The sequence below is a fragment of the Mchenga conophoros genome, linkage group LG7 (genome assembly GCF_057382185.1).
Source record: "Mchenga conophoros isolate Kocher_MC1m ecotype Shallow Benthic linkage group LG7, M_conophoros_male_GT1.1, whole genome shotgun sequence".
In the NCBI taxonomy this organism is placed as follows: Eukaryota; Metazoa; Chordata; class Actinopteri; order Cichliformes; family Cichlidae; genus Mchenga; species Mchenga conophoros.
In genome coordinates, this window is record NC_140532.1 from 46,764,158 (window position 1) to 46,778,029 (window position 13,872).

General features: G+C 40.4%; 1 protein-coding gene across 2 annotated transcripts in view; it reads left to right on the top strand.

The window, feature by feature from the left end:
* Positions 1–13,872, top strand: part of pappaa (pregnancy-associated plasma protein A, pappalysin 1a) — a 104,212-nt gene that overhangs the window by 5,692 nt on the left and 84,648 nt on the right. For both annotated transcript variants that reach the window (XM_085279737.1, XM_085279738.1), the window contains exons 2-6: positions 2,213–3,317; positions 11,545–11,690; positions 12,009–12,302; positions 12,645–12,837; positions 13,076–13,197. In XM_085279737.1, coding sequence (XP_085135863.1) covers positions 2,213–3,317; positions 11,545–11,690; positions 12,009–12,302; positions 12,645–12,837; positions 13,076–13,197 — 1,860 coding nt within the window. The remainder of the gene's footprint in view (positions 1–2,212; positions 3,318–11,544; positions 11,691–12,008; positions 12,303–12,644; positions 12,838–13,075; positions 13,198–13,872) is intronic.

The following is a 13,872-nucleotide window of genomic DNA, read 5'->3' on the forward strand; positions in this document are numbered from 1 at the left end:
ATGCTTAAAGAAGGGTTAAGCTCAGAGTCTAACACGTTACCTCAACTAGAGGTTTAAACTTCTTATCAGTCCTAAGCATTATTAGCTATGCACCGCCTTATTGAGGCTGAATGGCAGTTTGGAAAAGGGTTTGTTTAATACCCCAAATTAAAATGACTGCAAATTATTTAGCTGAATTAATTTGGAGTGAGACTTGAAAGCTATGTCAAAAGGTAAGTGTTTTAAAGTGCAATGATATTTTTATGAATGATATCCTTGTTTGTTTTAAAATGTCATTGGGATTTTCCATTGTCTGCATGGGGAAATAGCTGGTGGTCACTTAGGTATGACCATGAAAGTGCCTTTCTTTGACCTTTTAGAGCAAAAACAGTTCAAAAGTAAACAGTCTTTAATGTTCCCTTCCTTCCTGCTTTTTATCAAGACCTTGTGACATTTTTCTTTGTGAGGGTATGTGTGTTTTTGTACTTTTCCTTTTTTCCTGAGTGTGTTTTCACAAAAGAAGACAAATGGCAAGTGCAAGGAGGGCTGCATTTGAAGCTGACAGAAACAGTGGTCGACTGAAGCACACGCCAGTCTCTTTGTGTGTGTTTATATGTGAACACAAATGTGCACTTCACTATTTCATTTTGTCTGTGCATATGGCCATGGGTGTGTGTATTTGTTCATGAGAATGTATATATGCATGTCTTTATAAGTATGTGCATATGTGTGCCTAAGTGTTTTTGTGCGAGACCCAGCAGTCACAATATTGGGTCTGGAAAAGCATACCATGTTAGATAAATTGACCATGGCAGAATTATGACAGCTGTTTACACTAGGAGCCCTATGAGCATTTTAGCACACCTTTTTTTTTTTTTTTGCCTTGAGTGCTCTAGCTGGCAGATGGGAAGCTTTTTCCTTCCAGTGTAGTGGAAAGCCTGAAAACGTCATCCACTGAAGGACTGACCTTGACGCTGAACCCAACCCTCACCCCTTGAACATTATTCCGTGAAAATACCAAGTTAAGGAACGCACACTGCAGTGTGCATCTAATTAGAAACAGGTCAAAGTTAGCAGGTCTGTACAATTACCATTAGCCAGCCACTTATTAGAGGCTCAGGTAACCTAATCGATGGGCAACAAAGGCACCCAAGTTGACAAGTGAGCTGAGGCCAAGATGTGATCATCAGCTTTCACACCATAATAAAGGCAGCAGAGAAAAATATGAAGGGCATTTACAGGAATTTGAAGCACTCATCGTAACGGCAACTGTAAAGAATACTTCATATCTATATGAGCTGGGTCTTCAGGTCACGGATCGAGTGTCTCTTTGTGGGTAGATATAATTACATAAAAGCGCATGATGTTGGCAATTGTAGAAATTACAAGAGTGCAGTGCAGGTCTATCCCCACCTGTGAACACATACGGTAGATTTCCACAGGCTGAAATGGACCTTGTAAGGCGTTTCCCCGTGGTTTTGGAATATTTGCACACTTGGGACTGTATGGATATATGCTCAGAGTCATGAAACGCATTAATAAACACATGCAGTATGCACAGATGTGGACTTGTGTGCCTGCACACATGTACCTCAACAAGTGCTAAACAAACAAACAGTTAGCATTCAGAGATCCCCTAAGAAGTGAAAACACATTACAATGCTTAAGCTGGCATACACAGTCCAAGTAAAACAGGAAAAAGGTGTTTTGGTGCCTCTGCAAAAACATGACTTTAGCAGAAAAGTAGTCTTTTCTGGCTAACCCACTGGCAAGAGACATTTACATGAACTACTTTAAATGTGCTCAGTGTTCATGAAAAGCCTATAGTGAGAGATTTCCATTGGTTCTCTCTTAGCTAAACAAGCACTTCAACCCAATATTCAGGTCTTAGATTGGAAAAAAAAAATCTATTAATATATTTGCTCACTAACCTTGCTTACATTTCCTGTTTCCCCTTAATAAACGACACTTTTACACATATTGCATAAAATATTCAAAAGGTACTGATAATATAGTGAATATATTGAAAGTAATGCTGAAATATTATCACAGGAAAAACTGGTAATGAAACTGACGTACTGTGTTATAGTTATTCTACAAGCCCACTTCTGCATAGCTCCTAGCTCTTCCTCAGGAGATGATGAACTTTTAGTTAATGTGTTCACTTTCTTTTTGTTTAACTCCTGCAAATAAAGGTATTAACATATTGACTGATTTTTCATTCTTTTTTCAGGCCTTTACGACAAATGCTTTTATGCCTCCAGTGACCGAGGCTGGCTGCTTGGCATCCAGGCGGATAGTGAATACGGCGACCGCGATCCCCGCTTCTTCTTCTCCCTTAAAACTGACCGTGCCCACAAAGTGACCTCAATGCGCTCCAACGCTCGTTATATACCAAACCAATGGGCACATATTGCAATCACCTATGATGGCGTGTACATGAAGCTCTTCGTCAATGGAGCCCAGGTCGCCGTTAGTCGAGAGCAATCCGGCGATGTCTTCAGCCATTTGACCCAAAAGTGCAAAGTGCTGATGATCGGGGGCAATGCACTCAATCATAATTACAGGGGGGCAGTGGAAAGGGTGAGTCTATGGAGGGAGGCCCGAGGGCAGAGGCATATCATCAGGGATATGCAAGGCCAAGAGGACCCCCAAGATCTACCTAAGCTGATAATTCGTGAAACATTTGAGCACCCAGGTCGTAAGTGGCTGACTGTAAAAGATGGTAGTTTTCCTCAGCCTGAGCACAGAGGAGGTGCGAGGTCAGGGTTTGTGAATGGTGGTGGAAATGGAAATGCTGAGGGATTCCTGGACACAAGCTTGGAACCTCCAACTTGTGGTCAAACTGTCTGTGACAACGTTGAGGTCATTCGAAACTACAACCAACTTTGGACCTTCCGCCGACCAAAGAAAGTTCGATATCGTGTTGTAAATATTTGGGATGATGCAAGGACAAGGCCAACTGTGTCAGACCACCAGATCATTCTGCAGCATCAGCAGCTTAATGACGCCTTCAGCCCCTATAACATAACCTGGGAGCTTAGCATTCACAACGTGACCAACTCTTCTCTACGCAACCGCCTGATCTTAGCTAACTGTGACATCAGCAAAATTGGCGATGATCAGTGTGACCTAGAATGCAACCATCCGCTAACAGGATTTGATGCAGGCGACTGCATATCTAGATATCGAAACAGCTGCCCTGAACACAAGCAGGGTAATGGTATATGTGACCCTGAGTGTAACTGGGAAAACTTCTTCTATGATCTTGGCGACTGCTGCAACCCCAATGTGACAGACGTGACCAAGACATGCTTCAACCGTTCCTCTCCACACAAGTAAGAATACTTTCTTGACATTTCATATGATACAGTGTTTTCTTTGGTATTTTTTAAATAAACATATTTTACTGTAATCCTCCAAAAAGCATTTACTGATTTTATAGTTCTTTTTTTTTTCTTTTTTTACTCTGACATAATTGAGTAATTTTGGTAAACCAACTCTGCACTATTGCCTCGAATGCCAAGAGTAAATCAAACAGCCAATCTTTCCATACATGTGTCCCTGTAGAAAGCTTTTCTTTATGTCTACTCCTACTGTTTCCTGACCATTTGGGCTAAGGCTGAGTGTAACTCAACTCCCAGCCTGTGTGGCCCAGGAAATCCTCAGGGGGCAGCAAGTCAAATCTAGCCTTGGACTGGTTCAATCAGTGTTCCACACTTAAGCAGGGTAAAACAAACGCAACTGGATGACTTTCCTGGTAGCAAACGTGCAGGCCAGACCACTCATTCTTGTATCCAGTTTTCACCAACTCTCCCCACCTTTTTCTACTCTGTCTCCTATACCCAGAGGTCTTCATTGAACTGGCTTGATTATAGAAGGAGAGTTTGGAAAGAGTGACATTCTAAACACAGCCTGAGGGCAATTAGGAGTCAAAAGGAGGGTCCAGTATATTTTCTTTCCGTATAGCAAAGGAATTCACTTCAATGAAATACCACTCTTGTGAGTCCCAATGAGACAGGTATGAGTGCCTAAACATCTTCTCGTAAAGAATTATCCATAAAAGAAATGTAAAGAACGTAATTTCACTTGCATGTAATAGCCTCTGTAACAAAATTCCCGAGGCATTTTGCAGCGCTGTATAGGAAGAAGAATATTATGTGATTTCATAACTTCAGGAGAAGACAGGGGTTGCTCATAAATGCATTCAATTTTTTTTTGTTTTTGTGGTAACTTCATTGTGGTTTGTAGATGATGAGTAAAAGCTGGCAAGGAGAATAAATCTCTGGAATTTTGCTGTATTAAGGTTTGCGCCAGACCTCCAATAGCAGGATTGTTTGTTTCTTGGTACACTGAAACTCAACACAGTGGAGTGTAACATTTTTGCGGACAGTGCAGGGGGTCTTTATGGTATGCTAGGAAAAGAGAGAGAAACGGCAAGGCTTGGTCAGTATTTCTTGCCACTGTCATGTGAGGACAAGTGAAAGGGACATAAGCAGGTAGACCTAGTGTGTGGGATTGTTTGGGTCTTTCTGTTAGTATGAATCAAGGAGACGAGGCTGTTTTCAATCACAGCTAAGCTGGAAGCGCTGTCTATCTGGCACTGTCCCGTTGTTTAAAATGACTGCTAAATAGCTAAATAATGACATCTAATTAACAACATCAGAGGGTAATGCAGGTGGGTTTGCCATTGCTTCCATATCTCAGTTCCCACCACATCCCTTCCAACTTAGTCATCATTAGCCACCACTTGATTAATGGGTTTCTAACTACTTCATTTAGACATCAAGTATTGGCAAAATGCGTGCTGTTGCAATTTGAAAGATGGGCTTGTGAAAGGAAGGATCGCAGCAAAAGTGAAAATAAAATGCACAGAAAGAAAGATTTTTGCCTAAAACATAGATATAATCTCCCCAAGTGGTTGCTTATTTTGTTTTGATTATGGTATGTCTGGAGAGAGACTTGCAGAGAGTACAAACAATTTGACATTCCTCCCTAATTATGGAATTCTGGATGAACAATGTACTGCGTATGCAGGAGAACAATGGTTGTGAGGTCCTGCATTTATTTTTGCAGCATTTGGGCCTGTTACCACTTACATGTAGTGTTTAAAAAAAAAAAATCTGGCTAACACAGGACACACGCAGCTCAGTGGTGCTGCATCAGTTTCTCTTCTGAAAATACCACTAATAATATTTCCCCCTCCCCGCTCCACATTTGGCTGAAGAGAATGTTTTGCAAAGAAATCTTTTGGAAACACCTCACAATCAACCATTTTAGCCTTTTAGAAAATGAAGTTCTGGCTTGGCATTGTCAGGAGCGAACAGGTCATCTGTTTTCCCTCAGCCTCTTGCCATCCCTGCCCCCTCCCTCCTGAGTCAATACCTCTCCCTGTGGCAGGTTAATGGATGGAGTGTCTCATGTCTTTCACTCCTTCTCCACGCTGTATTCCAGCTTGGTGCAGGGCTCTTGACATAGAGTTTTACAGTTGGTCATCTAAACCTTAAGCCCCTGTCCCATAAAACATAATGGAGTGCTTGGGTGTAAATACCAGGACTTTTCACTTCCCCTTTAAAGCCATTGCCCACCGGTTGTCAAAGTTTCACCTGCACTCTTGTGGGGGCTGGGAGAAGTGAAAAAGTAGATTTTCTGCATAACTAGAGGACTGAAGGGATTGTGGGAGGTGGGTGGCTTTACGTGGGCTATCGTAGGAATGCAGGGTCGCATCTGGCTTTGACGGGATAATATATAGCCAGATTCTGTTGGTGGTCCTTTGAAAATATGACACATGGGGGAATTCAGCTGATATTGCATTGGCAAGGTGACTGTGGTTCCGAAGTCAAGTAAGGTTCTGATGAAGCGTTTCACACATTTCTGCCAGAAATACACTCAGCACTCCATTAAGGGCTTTTACTTCAGATAAGAACTTGGAGAGGTAGAAAGGCCCGGGGCTATCCAATCATCTGTTTCATATGTCTCTAAACAATGATTTAAAAAAAACAAAACTCAGCAACATTTCTTATGCATGTGTCTTCCTTGAAGGGAGAAATATTCCGAGGACTAAGCTGGAAGGTTAAAGAAGAGAGCCTAAGTATAGTAATAAAGACAGAGATGAATGATGGGGCTGTGGTGTTGACCGACTTGATGACAGGGGAGCTGAGGGCCCCCTCTAATTTCAAAAGTGTTCTTGGCTAGGAGACTGTCATTGCCATGCCAGCGTGCCCCAGCTTTCACACTTAGCTGCCCTAGACACATGTATACGAGGCGAATTTATGGCTTTATATGAATTATATATGGATGTAAATGGATGAAGTCATAATCCCCCATTTAATATGTATCAGATATAAAAGCATTAACACGACAGTTTGAGCTGCCTCATGGACCCCTGAATTTCCCCAGCAGAGATGCCCTGCAGTGACGCTTCATTATAGTTAGGATCAATTTTCTTCACTCGCCTTACCTTTTGCACTTTCCCTCCCTCGTTTTTTTTTCTCTCCTTCTCTCTCTTTGTAAGTCTTTGAAACTTGTTTTCCCAGGACAAAAGTAGTGTGGTTAAATGCATGGAAAATCCTGTCTCTCCCAAGTGGCTCATCTAAGCTGAAAAAACATGATAAGAGGCAAGAGTGGGAAACATGGGTTAGTGGATGGGGAAATAGTTGAGGGGTCTATGAGAGAGAACATTGGGCGGTTGGTGTAAAGTGAGGTAAAGGGTAATTTGCAGGGAGGTTTGAGTAAGATAGATAGTTCAATTCTCAGAGCAGTTCTGGTTACATCCCTATGATAGTGTCATTGGGGACTGAGTTCCTGTAACGGCAGCAAACGAAAATGTAAAACATCCACGACAACATAGTCAACACTGTGTGAAATCAGAAACATGCACACATGCACATACAGACATACAAAAGCTTTTTGTATGTTCAGCTTTTGTCAGCTGACTACAGTAAAACTGAGTCTCGCTTTGATTCTCTCTTGCACACTAAAGTGTTAAGGGCCAAGGCTGTTAAAAAAATGAAATTGTGATTAGTAAATTAAATAGAGAATTTCTCCCCTTATTCATTGCTGATGCTGACTCATTCATTTCAGCATCAAAAACCGCGTGACCCCTTTCTCCCAACATGCATGTCCAAAAACTCTGGACAAATATTTTCTGAGGAAATAATGAAATTCCTGAAATTATTAGAAAGAGGGACCTTATATGATCTGTTTTCTCTCTCTCTGTCTATCTCCTTAGACCTGGCCCCTGCGAATGCCCTCTGTTGCTCTTGCATAGGCTTGACGAAAGCATGTAGTACACTAAACCTTTTATTGAAAACGTCTGTTTTAGGGGAGCACTGAATCTTCACTAAGCAGCCCTTATTTGACTTGCGACTTCAGGTAGAAGCAGATTTGTCCAGCAAAACTTGATTTTATGAGGCACTTTGTGTAGCTGCATATAAAATGTGCATTGGTGGTAACTTTAGTAGGGTTACTCCTGTGGGGAAAAATAAATTATCTCACTGGTCAAAATTCTTCCAAAACACTGCCAAACAACAGTGTTACTGACTTTTAAAATACTGTTTTTAGGCTACAAGAACATATGCTATGAGGCATACATTTAAATATTTTATACAGACGTTCCATCACAGGTCAAAAGTTTTCTATTGGATTGAGATCTGGTGACAGAAATATTTTACAAATCTTCTATTGTCAGTGTTAGTTAGCCAGTGTTAGTTGTAGCTTCACTTTCCTGTTCTTAGCTAACAAGTGTGGTCTTCTGCTGCTGTAGCTCATCTACTTCAAAGTTCCATGTGCTGTGCTCTCAGAAACGGTCTTCTACATCCAGTAGTTCAATCCAGTGACGATTTGAGTTATTGTTTTCTTTCTGTTGGTTTCAAGCAGCCTGGCCATTTTCCCCTGACCCCTGGCATCAACAAGGCATTTTCACTGAAGATATTTTCTCTTTTTCCGATCATTTTCTGTGAAAACTACAGATGGTTGTATGGGAAAATCCCAGTAGATCAGCAGCTTGTGAAATACTCAGACCAGCTCATCTGGCATCCAAAAGTCTTGTAAATCACCTCTCTTCCCCATTCTGACTGAACTTCAGCAGGTCGTCTTGACCATGTCTACATGCTAAAATGCACCGAGTTGCATAAGATGTCTAACTCAGAAGATCTCTAGAAGATAGGAAAAAGACCCTGTTTCAAAACACACACACAGATGCAACACACGACAATTAAATAATTTCCCCCAGGGATCAATAAAGTATTCTGATTCTGATTCTGAATTACAATTTAAAGTACCTGATACCATAAATAGGAAAAACAGCATGCAAAGACATATTTTTTCTAATGCTAAAATGCCCATGCAGCTACGCCTATTGGTGCAACCAAACAAAACACTGTAATTCATCTGAAACATGAAGATATCAAATCTGACATCTCCACTTTTAAATGATTACAGGATCGTTCACTTAATTAAACAGCTGTAGTTTGTGACACTTGTTTGTGATAACCTCTGGTGACTTACTTCAGCTGGCATAGTAAAGTAATCAAATCAGGTGCATGCATTCAGTGGAACTATGCACCACCTTACTTCATAGCAATTCAAAACATACTCACCCATTTCATGTATTGAGTGGGAGAGTAAATATAAATAGCTCAGTCCAGGATTACACTTCACAAAGGTATGAGTCTTTGAAGATTTTCCTTTTATCTATATATTTACCTCAGTTCCCTTAAGTGGGACAAATGTAATATGAAATGTAGTGAAAAAAAAAACTTTTACAAATTGATTTGCATGCACGAAAAGTTGGTGCTGGAATCGATTCAACAAATTTTAAAAACAATTTACACTTTTCATGTACTAAGTTAATAAAATCCAACGTGCTCAGGGAAGTCTATGATTAAAATGACACTGAATTAAAGCAAAGTGAATAGCATTTAAATTTGGACCTCCTGTTTTGTTTCTCCTTTCTCTGAGGAGTTTGCCTATGTGGCTGTCCTCCCACAATCCAAAGTTTAAAGTGGTTGTAGGTGTGGATATGTCTTCCTGAGCTAATCATGTGATTGACTGGCAGCCGGGTCTCCAGGGTGCATTTTGCCTTTTGCCCTCTACAAGTGACCACAGAAGAAGAACAGTGAATGAAATCAATTTATTTTTATTTACTGGAGGAGAGTCAGGTTTAGCCTCAGTTCACTTAATCTTATGAGGACATGCAAAATGTGAGCACAAAATAAAAGGCAGGCAAAAGGGTCACACAAAATGGGTCAAAACATCTACAGACCTAATTTGCCATAGTATGACTTGGGTCTTGTTTTGTTTCTGATAAACTCTTGTTTATACATCCACTGAATATCTATTTCAAAAGTCTCCCTAAGCCAAAGGGAAAGAATAAACTATCATTTCAGCATGTGCAACAAATTACTGACTCTTCCAAGAGATGACTGAGCTTGTTGATGCTGTTTGCCAGGACCACCAGCCAGGCTCATAGAGAAAACTGTGCTTGACGTGTTCATAAAATGAATGACAGTTTCACTGCTGGAAAGATATCTCATTGTGTTGAGTGATTGCACTCATTTGTACTGCCGTTAATGCTCAGAGAGCCTGAGACAGAAGATTATGCCTTGAGAAGGGAGACATCGGAATACCTAAACAATTAATTCAAATGTCAGGCTGACATAAAGTCAGACTGGTCTCAGATTCTCGGTAGAAAACTCATGATGCAGTGAATAGAACATCTTGTTGTAGGACATTATTTCATTCTATGAGCATGCTAAGAATCCATCATATAAATTATAATATTTTTTCTTAATACAAAAGGGTAGAGTAAAATTTTCTCATGCATTGTATAAAAACGTTGGTATTTATAGACATTCAAAGAAAAAGGCTTTCATATTTCAAATATTTATCACAATATACATATATATTTACAACTTTGGAGTGCAATCATGTGGGAAAAAAAGGAAAAAAGTTTTCCCAGGACCCAGTAGTTTTTTGAAAAACCAAGCACACCCACAAGATTCTGTAAGAACTAAAAGGGTAGAAGCCAATTGCTACTAATCAAATAATAAAAACAGGAGTTTTGGAGGTCTGGTGGCCTGGGCTATCACATCTCAGGAAGAGTCAAGAAGTCCCACAAACAAGCCAAAATACAAAAAAAAGAAAACAAGAGCTACATCTCAGACTCTACAGGCCTCAGTTAACATGGTAAAACCTTCCTGATAGAAAGGCTTAACAAGTATGGCTTGGTTGGAAGGGTCGACACAGGAAAACCTCTTCTCTACAAAAGGAATGAGATAGCACAGCTTAAGTTTGCCAAGTTTCATCAACCCACAAGACAGATGAACCCAAAGTGGAAATGTTTTGGCCATTAGGCAAAGTGCCACAAAAAATAAACAGAACACATCAGCACAAACAACTCGCACCAATTGTCAAGCACGGTGGTGGAGGGGTAATAATTTAGGTTTGTTTTGCAGTCACGGGACCTTGCAGCCATTAACTCAGTCAGACCCTTTTAAGGTCATGTGTCTAAAGGATCAAGTTTGGCTGAATTCGGAAATTATGGGACAATGATCTCAAGAAGCTGTTTCAAAGACCCAGTCAAAGTCTAGACTTCAACCCAACAGAAATGTTGTGGCGGGATCTTAGTAGAGCTGTGAGTAAACAAATGTCCACAAACCTCAAAGAACTGAAACAATATCAAGTGTCTAATTTGACTTTCAGCAGTAAAGTATATGTGGCTTGTATGTTGAAATTATAAGGTGCCAGAACCATTTCAGAACTGGCTATTACTTGATTCGTCCTTCAACATAAAACACTGTCATGCACACAAAAAGAAAAACATCATAGTGACTCTTAGCATGCACTGTAGTTCCAGTCAAACTCTGTCAATAATTGCACATTTGGGATTATTATACGGTTTATTGTACTTTCTAAATGATAACGTCAACAACATGGTCTGTACTCTCCCTTCCACCACAAAAATGTAAATGAGCCTTAAAGCCTGAAATTAGTTCAGTGTAAATCAGACTGATGGCAACTTGATTTACAGTGATTATAATAATATAATTATATTTAAAAACATCACAACCCTCTCCTGGTGTACAGTCGTTGGTGAAAGAAAGTAAAACATAATTTTATTGTTATGTAAGTACTTGTTGGCAGTGCCAGATAGTTTGTAGTCAACATTCATTTTGGATGGAGGAAGGAAAACATTCTTCACCCCTAACCAGCTGAAGAAGATGCATTTTATTACGTCCTTATTAATTTGTACACATGGTTTAAAACACTAGCTGGCTTCAACAAGATCATTTATTCTTCTTGGAACTTCATTCTTTTGGTTTCAAGGTCCTTGCAACTGCCAGCACATTAAATAAATATTTTAGTTTATTAGGGACCTAAATCTGAGTTCTGGTTTCGTGAATGATGACACTGCATAAGCTCTTTTGGCTAGGAACAGTGTTTTTTCTTTTCTTTTTTCTTTTTTTTGGACTTGGTGAAATCTGGAAATGACTGTCTTAATTGTTAAGCCATTAACTTAATGTGAAATACTGTGTTTGTGTTGTTTTGGGTTTTTTTCCACAGAGCCTATTTGGATATGAAAGAGATCAAAGAGATTTTGCAGTTGGATGGCTCAACTCACCTGAATGTTTTCTTTGCCAATTCTTCTGATGAAGATCTGGCAGGGGTTGCCACATGGCCCTGGGACAAAGAAGCCCTCACACACTTGGGTAAAAGACAAAGCGCATAAATAAATGCATGCATGCAAACTCACATGCAGTTACATAAGTACAGGCACACATCACCTTCAACTTCTTTGGCAGCCCAGATTGTTGATTTGGAGTAATTACAGTTCAAGCCCCAAGCAGTTTCTGTCTTCATCACAGCTCTAACAGGGAAGAAGGTGATAATGAAGCTGAGGAGGCCCATGAATAATGTATTGTCTGAATCATACCCCTGTGCCACAATTACTTTACACTACATTAGGAAAAGGCATTTGTGTGGTGTGTGATTGAGTGCGAGTGACTTCTTTCACTGTGTTTTTCCAGGTGGAATTGTGCTGAATCCTTCCTTCTACGGCACATTTGGTCACACTGACACAATGGTCCATGAGATTGGTCATAGCCTCGGCCTTTACCACGTGTTTCGAGGTGTGTCCGAGACTGAATCATGCAATGATGCGTGCTTGGAGACTGAGCCCTCAATGGAGACTGGGGACTTGTGTGCAGACACCAAACCCACTTCCAAATACAAAGGCTGCAGCGATCCTGAACCAGGCAATGATACTTGTGGCATCCGTCATTTCACGCATACACCGTTTAACAATTACATGAGTTATGCAGGTGAGACTGGGCCTCTGCATGTGTTGAGCTACTTACCAGAGGAAAACTTTATAGTTACCCTTTTTGTGTGTCACAGCTAATGTATAGAAATTGTCCCAGAGAACTTTTTGAGTCTGTGTGCATAGTGTGTGTAAAAAGTATTAGGGAATCTCAGCATTAGCGAATCTTTCATGGCACTCATAATGTGCTAAAGAATTTTAAAAAGTTATTTAAAGGGAAAATGCTCATAAATTATCTTGTAGCTTGTTAAAGTAGCTTGTTCTCTTCATAGAAAATGGACCTGCACGATGATCAATCTCAAATTGTATCCTCACACTGATTAACTACCTCTTTTTTCTGCAGATGATGCTTGTACAGACTCTTTCACAATGAACCAGGTGGCTAGGATGCACTGCTACCTGGACCTCATCTATCAGACCTGGCAGCCTGCTTCCAAACCTCCTCTGGTGCCAATGGCTCCTCAGGTGGTTGAGCAGCATCATAATTCCATCACCCTGGAATGGTTTCCACCAATTTCCGGACAGTTTTATGACAGGTGAGATGAACTAGATATGTTATAGTTCTGATACATCCATGTATTGTGATGGGAATTTAATACTAAATATCTTGTTTACACAGTTACATACTTGAAAGTGAGTCCAAATCTAAAGGGCTTAATAAGCTTAACATTGTTACAATTGTCTTGTCACTTCTTGTGTTTGTTTATTGCGTATAAATGACGTGTATTTGGTATGTATCTAAGTTGGTTGCTGTACTGCCTGTTGGTTTCCTAGAGAAGTGGGATCAGTGTGTGACAAATGCACTGAAGGGAGAGTCCTACTACAGTATGCATCAAACTCGTCTTCTCCACGACCATGTGATCCATCTGGTCACTGGTCCCCTCGAGAGGCTGAAGGTACAGTACAGTACTTTATACTTGACTTCTTTTTGACACTGAATTTTCCCAGTCTAGTCTGGCTTTTGCTGTGGAAGTGTAACACATCTTTGTTACATCAAAGAAACACATCTTTGATGTCATTCAGACATCTGTCACTTTCTTGATTTTTTGACCTCTTTCTTCTAAAAGCAATTTTTCATATAAAAACCACACCACATCCACAGTTTACAGTACCATAACACAATTTGAGGTAACTTTTTGTTGCTTGTTTGTTTGTTTAATTTGTGTGAGTCAGTACCCCAACATGCACAAACCTTTGGTGACTGACTCAACCCTAAACTATGCAAATGACTCACTGGATTCATAACACTTGGGCCGTGGGACAACATGGAAGGATCAAGGAGGTCGTTTCCCAATGGATGGTGCTGTATGGTACCACAATTCCCATATGCAGGTTCAGGCCCAAAACCAAGGTCAAAGATCACATGTTAGCCCTAACGCTCTACTGAGAGGAGCCTTGTCTTTCCCTTTTCTAGTCTTGCCCTGGTGCTGAATTGAAAGAAGAGGAATTGGACTGGGACATAAATAAGGCAGTAGAGATGAAGTATTTAAGATTTAAAAATAGTTGCTGTCCCATCTGTGTACCTCTGATCTCACTGTTGTCCTGGCAGTGGCAGCATCAAACATACTTTG